Source organism: Salvelinus sp. IW2-2015, linkage group LG15 (genome assembly GCF_002910315.2).
Source record: "Salvelinus sp. IW2-2015 linkage group LG15, ASM291031v2, whole genome shotgun sequence".
Taxonomy (NCBI): domain Eukaryota; kingdom Metazoa; phylum Chordata; class Actinopteri; order Salmoniformes; family Salmonidae; genus Salvelinus; species Salvelinus sp. IW2-2015.
Window position 1 is genome coordinate 58,067,590 of NC_036855.1, and position 16,440 is coordinate 58,084,029.

General features: G+C 43.6%; 1 protein-coding gene across 5 annotated transcripts in view; it reads left to right on the top strand.

Annotated features, from left to right (window-relative positions):
• LOC111974601 (neuroplastin-like) overlaps positions 1 to 16,440 on the top strand; it is a 33,256-nt gene that overhangs the window by 15,621 nt on the left and 1,195 nt on the right. For 2 of the 5 annotated variants that reach the window (XM_024002461.2, XM_070447300.1), the window contains exons 6-7: positions 5,882 to 5,903; positions 15,996 to 16,072. In XM_024002461.2, the coding sequence (XP_023858229.2) occupies positions 5,882 to 5,903; positions 15,996 to 16,056 (83 nt within the window). In that variant the 3' untranslated portion in view covers positions 16,057 to 16,072. Of the gene's footprint in view, positions 1 to 5,881; positions 5,904 to 13,100; positions 13,822 to 15,995; positions 16,073 to 16,440 lie in introns of those variants that run through there. The other 3 variants (XR_011481080.1, XM_070447302.1, XM_070447301.1) reach the window with 3 other exon arrangements.

Consider the following 16,440-nt stretch of genomic DNA (forward strand, 5'->3'; position numbering starts at 1 on the left):
AGACAGGGAATCAGGGGAAGTTTGATGTGTTATTTTGGAATTTGTCCTACAAGTTCTGCCTATGGCTGAGGGCTTAAAGTAGAGAATCGAAAATCCCTGTTACCCTGCTCCAATCAAAGCCCGTCACACCCACAGGTAAGTTATTCTCAAAGTAGCCTACGCTGGTAACTACTAACTAGTTACTACTTTTACAGAGTAATATCTGCCTAATAACAAAAACACTTTGAAAACATACAATTAATATAAACTGTTAAAGCTAGATTCAAAAGTGTCAAAGTCAAAACAAAGGCGTTAAGCATTTGAGTGTAGAGTCAAGCCAAAAAGGCCGTTGAGCTTCACCCGCCTATGGTTCTATCAACTTTATTCAGGATATCAGCAAGATATTAATTATTGGCTCTATGATTCTTTCCCCTCTCTCCAAATGGCATCATTATCTAAACGGTTGGTAAGTGAGAGATCTTGCATGTTTTCAGAGACTTTTTTTATTTATTTGATCCGTTTCTACTACAGTCCATCCAGACCACCATGTCAAACACCGTTTATCAGATTATTTGACTACAAGTTGTTTGGCGTCTTTGCATAGACGATATATATGTTGAAATTATGTACACTGCTCAAAAAAATAAAGGGAACACTTAAACAACACAATGTAACTCAAGTCAATCACACTTCTGTGAAATAACTGTCCACTTAGGAAGCAACACTGATTGACAATAAATTTCACATGCTGTTGTGCAAATGGAATAGACAAAAGGTGGAAATTATAGGCAATTAGCAAGACACCCCCAATAAAGGAGTGGTTCTGGAGGTGGTGACCACAGACCACTTCTCAGTTCCTATGCTTCCTGGCTGATGTTTTGGTCATTTTGAATGCTGCGGTGCTTTCATCTAGTGGTAGCATGAGACGGAGTCTACAACCCACACAAGTGGCTCAGTAGTGCAGCTCATCCAGGATAGCACATCAATGCGAGCTGTGGCAAGAAGGTTGCTGTGTCTGTCAGCGTAGTGTCCAGAGCATGGAGGCGCTACCAGGAGACAGGCCAGTACATCAGGAGACGTGGAGGAGGCCGTAGGAGGGCAACAACCCAGCAGCAGGACCGCTACCTCCGCCTTTGTGCAAGGAGGAGCACTGCCAGAGCCCTGCAAAATGACCTCCAGCAGGCCCAATGTGCATGTGTCTGCTCAAACGGTCAGAAACAGACTCCATGAGGGTGGTATGAGGCCCGACGTCCACAGGTGGGGTTGTGCTTACAGCCCAACACCGTGCAGGACGTTTGGCATTTTCCAGAGAACACAAGATTGGCAAATTCGCCACTGGCGCCCTGTGCTCTTCACAGATGAAAGCAGGTTCACACTGAGCACATGAGCACATGTGACAGACGTGACAGAGTCTGGAGACGCCGTGGAGAACGTTCTGCTGCCTGCAACATCCTCCAGCATGACCGGTTTGGCGGTGGGTCAGTTCATGGTGTGGTGGTGGCATTTCTTTGTGGGCGCACAGCCTCCATGTGCTCACCAGAGGTAGCCTGACTGCCATTAGGTACGAGATGAGATCCTCAGAGCCCTTGTGAGACCATATGCTGACACATGCACATTTGTGGCCTGCTGGAGGTTCATTTTGCAGGGCTCTGGCAGTGCTCCTCCTTGCACAAAGGCGGAGGTAGCGGTCCTGCTCTGGGTTGTTGACCTCCTACGGCCTCCTCCACGTCTCCTGATTTACTGGCCTGTTCCTGGTAGCGCCTCCATGCTCTGGACACTACGCTGACAGACACAGCAAACCTTCTTGCCACAGCTCGCATTGATGTGCCATCCTGGATGAGCTACACTACCTGAGCCACTTGTGTGGTTGTAGACTCCGTCTCATGCTACCACTAGAGTGAAAGCACCACCAGCATTCAAAAGTGACCAAAACATCAGCCAGGAAGCATAGGAACTGTGAAGTGGTCTGTGGTCACCACCTGCAGAACCACTCCTTTATTAGGGGTGTCTTGCTAATTGCCTATAATTTCCACCTTTTGTCTATTCCATTTGCACAACAGCATGTGAAATGTATTGTCAATCAGTGTTGCTTCCTAATATCCAGTGGACAGTTTGATTTCACAGAAGTGTGATTGACTTGGAGTTACATTGTGTTGTTTAAGTGTTCCCTTTATTTTTTTGAGCAGTGTATATATTCCATTCGTTTTCATTTCCATTTAGAGGGGCCAATGCAGTTTGACATGTTTTCTCCTGTATAGATGGTGGTCTCTGATGTTTAAAACATATATTGCTATCAGCCTACTGAAATGCACTGCTATGTCTTGTTTATAGCTGTATACATTTTATACAAGTCTTCTTCACTTGTCTTATATAGGAGTGGTAAATCACTCAAACCGCCCCACAAATGAGGAGAGATAGTATGCACTCTAGGTTCCCCAAGGCACTGATATACTGTAGATGCTATCAAAAAAAGAAAAAAAAGACAGGGTAGATTAAAAAGATAAATTATGCATACTTCTATTTCTGAAGTCTGAATTGTGTATGCACTGTATAATCCTTCCCATGATGGTTTCTGCGTTAAATATGTCAGTAAATTTGTTACACTGCAGTACACGATTAAACAGAAATTATGCAAATTCACCAATAAAGTAAGCATTGGCTTTGTGTACAGTGTGAAGACAGTGTAGTGCTTTGACAAATACCAACCAATCTCCTGCACCCGTAGGCAAGGCCTCTAGTTTGGCACGGGTTTATGTACAGGAGGGAGAGAGAGAGAGAAACTTGCTTTGGTGTAGAACAGAGGTTGGCAACAGCATGATATTGTTTTGGACCCCCAACGAGTAGATGAAGGTAGATTATCTGCCATGGTCATATCAACCGAATCAGAGATGCAGCACACTGCATCACTTGTGCTAATAGCCAGCTCTGAAATATCCTTTTAGTATCCTCTATCCTCAAGAGCTTTGTTATAAACTCAGTTATGAAAACTTAGGACATTTAAAGAGGCCTTTCTAATGACTCTGAAAAACACCAAAAGAAAGATGCCCAGGGTCCCTGCTCATCTGCGTGAACGTGCCTTAGGCATGCTGCAAGGAGGCATGAGGACTGCAGATGTGGCCAGGGAAATAAATTGCAATGTTTGTACTGTGAGACGCCTAAGACAGCACTAAAGGGAGACAGGACGGACAGCTGATCGTCCTCGCAGTGGCAGACCACGTGCAACAACACCTGCACAGGATCGGTACATCTGAACATCACACCTGCTGGACAGGTACAGGATGGCAACAACAACTGCCCCAGTTACACCAGGAACGCACAATCCCTCCATCAGTGCTAAGACTGTCTGCAATAGCGTGAGAGAGGCTGGACTGAGGGCTTGTAGGCCTGTTGTAAGGCAGATCCTCACCAGACATCTCCGGCAACAACGTTGCCTATGGGCACAAACCCACCGTTGCTGGACCAGACAGGACTAGCAAAAAGTGCTCCTCACTGACGAGTCGCGGTTTTATCTCACCAGGGTTGATGGTCGGATTTGCGTTTATCGTCGAAGGAATGAGCGTTACACCGAGGCCTGTACTCTATAGCGGGATCAATTTGGAGGTGGAGGGTCCGTCATGGTCTGGGGCGGTGTGTCACATCATCAATGACAACTGAGCTAGTTGTCATTGCAGGCAATCTCAACGCTGTGCGTTACAGGGAAGACATCCTCCTCCCTCATGTGGTACCCTTCCGGCAGGCTCATCCTGACATGACCCTCCAGCATGACAATGCCACCAGCCATACTGCTCGTTCTGTGCGTGATTTCCTGCAAGACAGGAATGTCAGTGTTCTGGCCAGTGAAGAGCCTGGATCTCAATCCTCTTGAGCACGTCTGGGACCTGTTGGATCGGAGGGTGAGGGCTAGGGCCATTCCCCCCAGAAATATCCGGGAACTTGCAGGTGCCTTGGTGGAAGAGGGGAGTAACATCTCACAGCAAGAACTGGCCAATCTGGTGCAGTCCATGAGGAGGAGATGCACTGCAGTACTTAATGCAGCTGGTGGTCACACCAGATACTGACTGTTACTTTTGATTTTGACCCCCCCCCCCCCCCCCCCCCCCCCCCCCCCCCCAGAATCCATGGATGAGGCAAGGTAGACCAACAAGACGTAACTGGTCTGGACCATATCTGATCTTGTGAAGGCTACTGGACATACACATGGATTAATCATACATAGACAACATCGGCCTGAACTTGTGAAGACCTTTGGACAGGAACATTAGCTAATCAGTTATAGGCACCAGTAGGAGTGTGCATGTCATGCCACCAATATAATCTATGCTCCAATGTCTGAGCCAATAAGAGAATGGAAACTAAGCAAGACAATAAGATTCATGAGTGACAATTATGTATGGGTAAGACTGTATAAAAGCCAAGTACTAAGAATGAAGAGTCAGTTCTTCCATGGAATTACTCGGCTTTGTTACTATTTGTAATAAAGTCTATTTGAATTCACAAGCTCCGGTATCTGAGAAGTATTTGATTCAAAATTTCCACGACAGTATCAGCACTGATAATGCACTGCCAAGTGATCTAAAGCAAAGGTTGAGATTTTTTAAAGAGCAAAAACATTTTTAAATAACCTTGTGAGGGTTCCACTTTCTTTTACTGTGTGGGATCATTAGGAAAAAAACAGGAAAAATGACGTTATGCAAAATGTAGGATGGCGAGTCGCCTAGCGGTTAAGAGCGTTGAGCCAGTAACCAAAAGGTCGCTGGTTCGAATCCCCGAGCCGACTAGGTGAAAGGTCACTCTGAATAAGCGCATCTTCTAAATGACTAAACTGTAAAAATGTCATGCAGAGCATATCAACCCATTGGCATAAAAGAATAACTTGCTGAATACATTGATTTTACCCTGGCTATACTCTTAATATTCTCCACTTGTTTGTTTGAAATTTCATGACTTGAATCACATATTTTAAACATTATCTTTGCCCGACTGGATAACTCTGCACCCAGGGGCTAGTTGTGAGTGAACTCAGATGGTAGTGTAAGGGTGGAAAAAGGTGGGGATTGGGAACGCACGAACAGATGTGCCCCCTCTGTCCCCAAGACTGTCTCACATGCAGCCATTCTGTCCCGTCTCACATTGTGACCACCATACCCCCATTTAACTGCCAATGGCATGCTGCTGCTCTCTGGGCCGTATTCATAAAGCATCTCAATAGTTTAGTGCTGATCTAGGATCAAGTCCCCCCTCTCTATATAATCTTACGGATTATGATCTAAAAGGCAAACTGATCCTACATCCGCACTTCTACTCTGAAATGGTTTATGAATACGTGCCCCAGATCTCTGGTTGCATGCTACTGAACACACTTTCACTCTCCATGTTTACTATACTGACCTACTGACCCATTCTTTCTCGTGTGTATGGTCAAAAACATGTACTAACTAGCTAATCACTCTAATGTGCAATGTCCACTCAAAACATGTACACGTAAAGCTTGCTTACACAACTCAGAGCTTTTATTGTCAGACTAAAAATGCAGACCTGGAGACTTCAAATAGTCAACTTTATTCCTAGAGCTTCGGTATTCTGTAATGACAAATGGAACTTGAGAACAACCCATGCAAAATACCCATACCGCGGGATCCACAAGGGAACTCGAAGAATGTTAACATCAGTTGCAAATTTGCAATACTTCACACTGACGTGATGTGACTGCATTTTAAACTGCTACAGTCATGCAACAATCATGTAATTGAATCCATTTGATATTTAATTACAGTTAAGATGTCAACAACATTTGAAAGAAAATATGGGAGCAGTGTGCTGGACACTTCTGAGGGACGACCATGTTGTCTAATATTCCATTGTTTTTGTGCTCTTTCCCCTCTTCTCTCCCCTCGTGACGAAGATGATGAGCCAGCCGCACCAACGTAAGTATGATAAATATTCTGTTCTCTCTACAATAAAAAAATATAATATACAGTGCATTCGGAAAGTATTCAGGCCCCTTGGCTTTTCCCACATTTTGTTACGTTACAGCCTTATTCTAAAATTGATTTAAAAATAAAAAATCTATCTACACACAATACCCCATAATGACAAAGCAAAAACAGGTTTTTATACATTTTGCAAATGTATAAAAAGAAAACAACTGATATCACATTTACATAAGTATTCAGACCCTTTACTCAGTACATTGTAGAAGCATCCTTGGCAGCGATTACAGCCTCGAGTCTTCTTGGGTATGTCGCTACAGTGGTTGCTCCTTTAAAAGTTGCGTCATACTGCGGCACACCTTGCGGGCTACCGCAGCATTCTGTGGCACGTCATTTAATTGTCAGACATTTTTTCTGTTAATGCAAGTTAGTGCTAGTTTGACCACCAGAGGGCACCTTTGAGAAGCATTCGATAGTCTTCCATATTGCAGGCACGCGGGAGACCGGGGTTCAATTCCCCGACCGGGAGGAAGGAGTAGGCTGTCCTTGTAATTAAGAATTTGTTCTCAACTGATTCCATATGTGTTATTTCATAGTTGTGATGTCTTCACTATTATTCTACAATGTAGAAAATAGTAAAAATATAGAAAAACCCTGTAATGAGTAGGTGTGTCCAAACTTTTGACTGGTACTTGCTTAATTCATTTGATTAATATTATGGTGTTTCTATTCCATGAAAAACGAAAAACCCTCTGGGTAAATTCAGACCGTTTCTCTCTCGGCGCGCACGGGACGTTCAAGCCGAGGAGAAGGGTTGATTTGAGCGTTCTGGCCTTACAACGGCAGTCAAGCACCCAAGCTAACGTTGGCTAGCTTGCTAGCTACTTCCAGACACAAATGAGACCACTCTGACCATTTACCCGCCCTAGCAGAGCTGGTTAGGCAGTTTTCGTGTTAACCAGGGCGTTGGTGACTAACTGTGCTGCTGGAAACAATTTAAGTACGCTTTTTTACTGACGTTTACTGACACCGGCCATATTCAACGGGTGTTGAGAGCTCGTAAATTCATTATTCTGCGCTCTGGTATACTCAGATGAGAGTGTTCTGAAATCGGAGTAGATAGCCAGAGCGAATTTACGAAAACACCCGAATGTCCATTGAGAACACACAACAACTATACCATTTTGCTAAGCTAAGAATGACAGGAATAATCAAGTCAATACACGTTGGATAGTTAGATAGCCTATAGTTAATATACTGTCAAGTTTGATGTATAAGTGAGTAAGACTTTTAAACAGGTCAACATACACAAGGCTGCGGGGCCAGACGGATTACCAGGACATGTGCTCCGGGCATGTACTGACCAACTGGCAGGTGTCTTCACTGACATTTTCAACACGTCCCTGATTGAGTCTGTAATACCAACATGTTTCAAGTAGACCACCATAGTCCCTGTGCCCAAGATCACAAAGGCAAYCTGCCTAAATGACTACAGACCCGTAGCACTCACGTCCGTAGCCATGAAGTGCTTTGAAAGGTTGGTAATGGCTCACATCAACACCATTATCCCAGAAACCCTAGACCCACTCCAATTTGCATACCGCCCAAGCAGATCCACAGATGATGAAATCTCTATTGCACTTCACACTGCCCTTTCCCACCTGGACAAAAGGAACACTTATGTGAGAATGCTATTCATTGACTACAGCTCAGCATTCAACAACATAGTACCCTCAAAGCTCATCACTAAGCTAAGGATCCTGGGACTAAACACCTCCCTCTGCAACTGGATCCTGGACTTCCTGACGGGCCGCCCCCAGGTGGTGAGGATAGGTAGCAACACATCTGCCACGCTTATCCTCAACACTGGAGCTCCCCAGGGGTGCGTGCTCAGTCCCCTCCTGTACTCCCTATTCACCCACGACTGCATGGCCAGGCACGGCTCCAACACCATCATTAAGTTTGCAGACGACACAACAGTGGTAGGCCTGATCACCGACAACGACGAGACAGCCTATAGCGAGGAGGTCAGAGACCTGGCCGAGTGGTGCCAGAATAACAACCTATCCCTCAACGTAACCAAGATTAAGGAGATGATTGTGGACTACAGGAAAAGGAGGACCGAGCACGCCCCCATTCTCATCGACGGGGCTGTAGTGGAGCAGGTTGAGAGCTTCAAGTTCCTTGGTGTCCACATCAACAACAAACTAGAATGGTCCAAACACACCAAGACAGCCGTGAAGAGCGCACGACAAAGCCTATTCCCCATCAGGAAACAAAAAAGATTTGGCATGGGTCCTGAGATCCTCAAAAGGTTCTACAGCTGCAACATCGAGAGCATCCTGACTGGTTGCATCACTGTCTGGTACGGCAATTGTTCGGCCTCAGCCTGCAAGGCACTACAGAGGGTAGTGCGTACGGCCCAGTACATCACTGGGGCTAAGCTGCCTGCCATCCAGGACCTCTACACCAGGCGGTGTCAGATGAAGGCCCTAAAAATTGTCAAAGACCCCTGCCACCCCAGTCATAGACTGTTCTCTCTACTACCGCATGGCAAGCGGTACCGGAGTGCCAAGTCTAGGACAAAAAGGCTTYTCAACAGTTTTTATCCCCAAGCCATAAGACTCCTGAACAGGTAACCAAATGGCTACCCGGTCTATTTGCATTGTGTGCCCCTCGAACCCCCCACCCAACCCCACTTTTTACGCTGCTGCTACTCTCTGTTTATCATATATGCATAGTCACTTTAACTATACAGTCGTGGCCAAAAGTTTTGAGAATTACACAAATATTAATTTCCACAAAGTTTGCTGCTTCAGTGTCTTTAGATATTTTTGTCAGATGTTACTATGGAATACTGAAGTATAATTATAAGCATTTCATAAGTGTCAAAGGCCTTTATTGACAATTACATGAAATTGATGCAAAGAGTCAATATTTGCAGTGTTGACCCTTCTTTTTCAAGACCACTGCAATCCGCCCTGGCATGCTGTCAATTAACTTCTGGGCCACATCCTGTCTGATGGCTGCCCATTCTTACATCATCAATGCTTGGAGTTTGTCAGAATTTGTGGGGTTTTGTTTGTCCACCCGCCTCATGAGGATTGACCACAAGTTCTCAATGGGATTAAGGTCTGGGGAGTTTCCTGGCCATGGACCCAAAATATCGATGTTTTGTTCCCCGAGCCACTTCGTTATCACTTTTGCCTTATGGCAAGGTGCTCCATCATGCTGGAAAAGGCATTGTTCGTCACCAAACTGTTTCTGGATGGTTGGGAGAAGTTGCTCTCGGAGGATGTGTTGGTACCATTCTTTATTCATGGCTGTGTTCTTAGGCAAAATTGTGAGTGAGCCCACTCCCTTGGCTGAGAAGCAACCCCACACATGAATGGTCTCAGGATGCTTTACTGTTGGCATGACACAGGACTGATGGTAGCGCTCACCTTGTCTTCTCCGGACAAGCTTTTTTCCGGATGCCCCAAACAATCGGAAAGGGGATTCATCAGAGAAAATGACTTTACCCCAGTCCTCAGCAGTCCAATCCCTGTACCTTTTGCAGAATATCAGTCTGTCCCTGATGTTTTTCCGGAGAGAAGTGGCTTCTTTGCTGCCCTTCTTGACACCAGGCCATCCTCCAAAAGTCTTCGCCTCTCTGTGCGTGCAGATGCACTCACTCCTGCCTGCTGCCATTCCTGAGCAAGCTCTGTACTGGTGGTGCCCCAATCCCGCAGCTGAATCAACTTTAGGAGACGGCCCTGGCGCTTGCTGGACTTTCTTGGGCGCCCTGAATCCTTCTTCACAACAATTGAACTGGCAACAATATCCTTGCCTGTGAAGCCCTTTTTGTGCASGTACCCATGGTTGATAGAGGAAGAACAATGATTCCAAGCACCACCCTCCTTTTGAAGCTTCCAGTCTGTTATTCGAACTCAATCAGCATGACATAGTGACCTCCAGCCTTGTCCTCGTCAACACTCACACCTGTGTTAACGAGAGAATCACTGACATGATGTCAGCTGGTCCTTTTGTGGCAGGGATGAAATGCAGTGGAAATATTTTGGGGGGATTCCGTTAATTTGCATGGCAAAGAGGGACTTTGCAATTAATTGCAATTCATCTGATCACTTTTCATACCATTCTGGAGTATATGCAAATTGCTATCATACAAACTGAGGCAGCAGACTTAGTGAAAATATATATTTGTGTCATTCTCAAAACTTTTGGCCACGACTGTACATTCATGTACATACTACCTCAACTGGGCCGACCAACCAGTGCTCCCGCACATTGGCTAACCGGGCTATCTGCATTGTGTCCCGCCACCCACCACCTGCCAACCCCTCTTTTACGCTATTGCTACACTGTTCATCATATACGCATAGTCACTTTAACCATATCTACATGTACATACAACCTCAATCAGCCTGACTAACCGGTGTCTGTATGTAGCCGTCCTACTTTTATAGCCTCGCTACTGTATATAGCCTGTCTTTTTACTGTTGTTTTATTTCTTTACTTACCTAATACCTTTTTTGCACTATTGGTTAGAGCCTGTAAGTAAGCATTTCACTGTTGTATTCGGCGCACGTGACAAATAAACTTTGTTTTGATTTATAACTACTAAGGTTAGGTAGATAGCTAACATACCGGTACATACTGCTGTAATGATATGCTATGTGGTTTGTAAGGACAGCGTAGCTAACAAATTGGCAGCGAACATAACGTGTAAGATAATTTATTTGAAAAGTATTTACTTTATTACATTGAGTAATAAGCTACCGTGAGGACGCGCTCTATCGACACTAAGGCTTGAGCATGCTTTTGGTGCAGTCGATAGCGAGCTGGACTTCGGGCAAGAAGATTTAGAGTTCGAAACCTGCTCCCTGCTTGTTTCATTTGATGTCGTGCACAATTATCAGTTTATTATTTGGTTTATATTGTCCATTCATTGTCAGTTAGACACAGTAGTGCATTGGGACCCAAAAGCATAATCAGTGCTCAAACTCCCCCATGGTCGTTAGGGCAAATCTGGTCTGTGATAGAACGGGGGTATTCGCACCTTGCTTGGCTATTAGACTATTCTTTAGAAAAAGTTGAATAGTCTATTGTTCAGCTATTAGCCCCCCTCCCCAACTTGCAACAAATTGTTGTTAATCCCATCTCGTGCCTCGCCCTCTTCCACGCGTCATTCTCCGCCTGAGTGGCTCGCTTGTGGGCGTGCTGGCAGGATATGGCAGCATCTTCAGTTGTGCGTCAAGAATTCTGCATAGCAAGTTTGTATGAAGGTCTGGTTATTCACAAGCAAATTGTTATATGCTATGGAGGTACATTTGTGTATTTTTGTCTAGAGCAAAACATTATTTTCAATCAAAAATAATTGTTCTGAAAGCAACTTTTTTATTTTCAATCAAAAATAATTATTCTGAAAGCAAAAAAACACCTTTTCAAATCAAATATTTTGTAATAGAGCGCAAAACTTATTCGAGAACAAAACATGTATTTGAAAACAATTTAATTTCGCTATCAACCACCCTCCATTTTGGCCATTTTTTGAGTGTCAGTTTGGCTACAACCAATACTGTTCAGCCTTTCTTTCCGACACAAAGGAAGTCATAGCGGACACCTACGAAGAAGGACTGTGTGATGATGGCATCTCAGGTAAGCAATACTGGGCATTCTTCTGTCCAACTTCTGTCCAACTTCAAAGTCTCCAAGTAATGGGCCATCATGTACAATAGCGAAGAGTTAGGGAGTCTTTGCAGCGTGTACGGTAGATGGTGCAGGTATCATTGCCAGAATGATCCAGCTTCGTTGCATTGCTCGGCAAAAATACTCTGTTCCTGCTCCCCTGTCTCTCGTCCACATTGATACAAATCATAAATTGATAAGGTACTAAGATGTATAATGTCTCCATCAAATCTAAGAAGTTATTTAAACTTTTTTATTCTTACTTATTCGTAGACAAATTTTCAATGATGTATGAAATTGGAGCTGTTCTTTATCAACTGGTAATACATGAATAATGAAGCAGGTTAATAGGTTAAACATTTCACCTTTAATTCCAATGCTTTTTTTCAAGATACAACATTGTCATCTTTGGCAGTATAGATGGATTTTCAAGGAAGGTAAGTATATTATTKTGTATGCATATTGCATATTTCCCATCACCYAATGAACAACCACAATACCAGTCTGGTGTTAAGCTTTCTGTGCTGTATTGACGTATCCTGAAAATGACACCTGCTGCTTTAGATTGAACAGTAATACCTCAGTTATTGTTTTCATATCTACAATAAATAAGCTATTTTCTTTACTTTCAGATTGCGAGCTGATCAAAGGGTCGAAAATGTAGATATTGCCAGATGTATGTTCACTGTCTGAGGAACAGGCAGTGGGAACTTTATTTCTGGCATAAGTGTCCATAACCAGAGGGAATTAAACCCCTCTGTGTTCTTTTTCTCTCTTCCTGTCTTGTTGTACATGGAACCTGTCTCACATGCATTAATTTAAAAAACCTTAAGATGTCAGCTGCTAATTTTCCGATTTACACCACATAAACACTCAGCCATTTTCACTGGACTATCAAGCCCGTTGCTGCCAAGTCATGATTTCCCTGGGGGTTAGCCTAGCAATAACCAAGTGGTAAGACACATAGCCCTCTATATTTAAATATAAAGGTACACTCAGACAGGTGTCTGCGTCACAAAACAGTCAGTAACCACTCACAGAGGCTCACACAACTTGCATTTCTATAACCTCGGCCCCACCTCAGTGTTCACTATTCATGGAGGAAGACCACAGGACCACAGAGATGTTAGAGTGGAACGCTTATGGAGAGATGTTTGGAGTGCTGTGGCATGTCAGTACTACAACTTGCTGCACAGTTTGGAGGAAGAAGGATACCTTGACCTGTCGAATTCTATCCACCTCTTCTGTGTGGGATATGTGTTCCTACCTCGTCTGCGGGCAGATCTGCACCATTTCACAGAGAGTTGGAATAATCACCCTTTAAGTACAGAGGCGAACCTGACACCTCACCAGCTGTTGCCTTAGCACTACACAACGGATTCAAATGATCAAGTTATCATCAAGCTTCAAATGGTATTTATGTATTCATTTGTGATCTGGTAATGTAAAAGTCTAATAATGACATTATCTTCTATTTTTTGTCCTCACGTGTCTGTTTTTCAGCATAAAGAACTCTGTAGCCACTTAGTGTGGACACCAGGTGAGACTACACACACAAAAAATACAGTTATATCAGCTGTGTTGGTGAACCCCTCCCGCATCTGAACTGGCTGACACAGAGGGCACAGCATGATCATAGGTGAGAGGTCACTTGGTCGGGTCAACAGGAAGTATTATTAAAGAGATGCTTTACATTGAAATACAGATAGAGATGTAGTAGTCTCAGAGTTAATGATCCAAGGTCAGTTTTGCATTTCACCTCCTGATGATTATGATGACTGACCGTGTTAGAATTAAAAAAACAAAGCTTAATCATGCTCTCTTTCTATCCATCTGTCTCTCGTCTGCAGGTATGTTTTGATGTGAGAGAGGAAGCCAGTCCCGTCATCACCACCTCACCCGCTCTTAAGATAACCTTCAGGCCGACTGGGAGCCCAAGGCTGGTTAGGAGACACCACTAGAGACACTATGTAATTGTGATGAACTGAGAGAATATTAGGGTAGCACTGTAATTCATTAATCATATGCTGTCTTCCCTGCTCCTCTGTTTTACCTCTTTCCCCACCTCCTCTTTGTTCCTCTTTTTTTATAATGCACACCATTTGTGCATTGAAGTACAGATTTAACTTGTATTTGTAATATTTACAATTATAATATTTATAATGCATGTATTATGTATTTATAACACCTGGATAATGAACTTTCAATAAAGCGTTTCACATTCTCCACTGGTTGAAATGAAGTATCTCATTGAAATACTACACCTATCCAGTACATGTTTATAGGATTTGCATCCTTGGCACAATAAAGTTATTATATTCTACTCAATCCATAGGCCTAATGCCATTCAGACTTGAAGGCGATACAACAACTATGATAGCTGAGGTTCATTGGTATGAATATTAGTTCAGAACCTAACGTTTTAAGGGTCCATACACAGATCGGCTACTTACTGTAGCTAGCTACACATTCATAGGAATACAGTTATTTTTATCTTCCATTACACAATAAGCAAATAAATAATTAGCTAGCTATGTTACTTCAGCTGCATTGCATGGCAAATATAAGCAAGGCAARCTAACGCAATTGTACATTCAATTTGCAGTAAATGCTTTAGCTAGCTAGATTCTTTACATCCACTGTTTCACAAGACGACAGTCTGGCTTGCAGGTTCTCTCAGGAGTCCCTAAAACATTAAACACGAATTACATTTTCATACTCATGTCATAACACTAGCTAGCTGGCTCATGTTAGCTAGTCAGCTAACTTGCTAAATAGTGATTTTCGTACATTAACTTTATGACAAAAAAATATGCACAATCGTTTGTCTCTAAATTAACTAACATATTCCTCTCAATTGTAAATGTTTTGCTTGACTTGTTATGACGTTATAATTACTTACATTTGCTTCCACCGTAATGTTTTGTCTGCCATCTTTGCTGAAGAAAGTCACCAGGGACGGGTGGCTCGCGTCAAATTCGTCATTGGAACCACTCGAAATGATTGGTCATATAAAAACCTTGGGACCCAAATGCATAATGAGTGCTCTAACTCCCCCTTGCCGTGGTCTGGAGCAATGAAGCTGTGACGCTGAGTACCTCTAGGTCCTGCGGTGTAAGCTCGCAACTTTTAAAGGAGGAACCACTGTACTAGCTTGGCACACCAGTATTTGGGGAGTTTCTCCCATTCTTCTCTGCAGATCCTCTCAAGCTCTGTCAGGTTGGATGGGGAGCGTTGCTGCACAGCTATTTTCAGGTCTCTCCAGAGATGTTTGATTGGGTTCAAGTCTGGGCTCTGGCTGGGCCACTCAAGGACATTCAGAGACTTGTCCCGAAGCCAGTCCTGCATTGTCTTGGCTGTGTACTTAGGGTCGTTGTCCTGTTGGAAGGTGAACCTTCGCCCCCGTCTGAGGTCTTGAGCGCTCTGGAGCAGGTTTTCATCAAGGATCTCTCTGTACTTTGCTCTGTTCATCTTTCCCTCGATCCTGACTAGTCTCCCAGTCCCTGCCGCTGAAAAACATGCCCACAGCATGACGCTACCACCACAATGCTTCACCATAGGGATTGTGCCAGGTTTCCTCCAGACGTGACCCTTGGCATTCAGGCCAAAGAGTTTAATCTAACATCAGACCAGAGAATCTTGTTTCTCATGGTCAGAGTCCTTTAGTTGCCTCTTGGAAAACTCCAAGCGGGCTGTCGTGCATTTTACTGAGGAGTGGCTTCCGTCTGGCCACTCTACCACAAAGGCCTGATTGGTGGAGTGCTWCAAAGATGGTTGTCCTTCTGGAAGGTTCTCCCATCTCCACAGAGGAACTCAGGAGCTCTGTAAGAGTGACCATCGGGTTCTTGGTTAACTCCCTGACCAAGGCCCTTCTCCYCTGCGGTCAGCTGTAGGAACAGTCTTGGTGATTCTAAACTTCTTCCATTTAAGAATGATGGAGGCCACTGTGTTGTTGGGGACCTTCAATGTTTTTTTGATACCCTTTTTTTTTTTACCTTCCCCAAATCTGTGTCTGTGCTCTACGGACAATTCCTTCGACCTCATGGCTTGGTTTTTGCTCTGRCATGCACTGTCAACTGTGGGATTTTATATAGACAGGTGTGTGCAAATCCAAATCATGTCCAATCAATTTAATTTACTACAGGTGGACTCCAATCAAGTTGTAGAAACATCTCAAGGATGATCAATGGAAACAGGATTGTTTTTGCTTTGTCATTATAGGATATTGTGTGTAGATTAATGAGGGGGGGAAATGATTTAATCAATTTTACAATAAGGCTGTAAAGTAACAAAATGTGGAAAAAGTCAATGGGTCTGAATACTTTCCGAATGCACTGTATATATACATATCATAATTTCCCCCTGGAATTGACTAAACTCTTGGTATTTCTTCACTAGGAAAACAAATTCGACAAACAACCACAAAGACAAAAACATGCGCCAGAGGAATACAAAATGAGAAGCTACTCGTTGCAGTAAGTATTCCAGCCTTTATAAAATGAGAAGCTACTGGTTGTAGTGAGTATTCCAGCCTTTATAAAATGAGAAGCTACTGGTTGTAGTGAGTATTCCGGCCTTTATAAAATGAGAAGCTACTGGTTGTAGTGAGTATTCCGGCCTTTATAAAATGAGAAGCTACTCGTAGTGAGTATTCCGGCCTTTATAGAAATGAGAAGCTACTCGTTGTAGTGAGTATTCCGGCCTTTATAAAACGAGAAGCTACTCGTTGTAGTGAGTATTCCGGCCTTTATAAAACGAGAAGCTACTCGTTGTAGTGAGTATTCCAGCCTTCATAAAATGAGAAGCTACTCGTTGCAGTGAGTATTCTGGCCTTTAGAAAAAG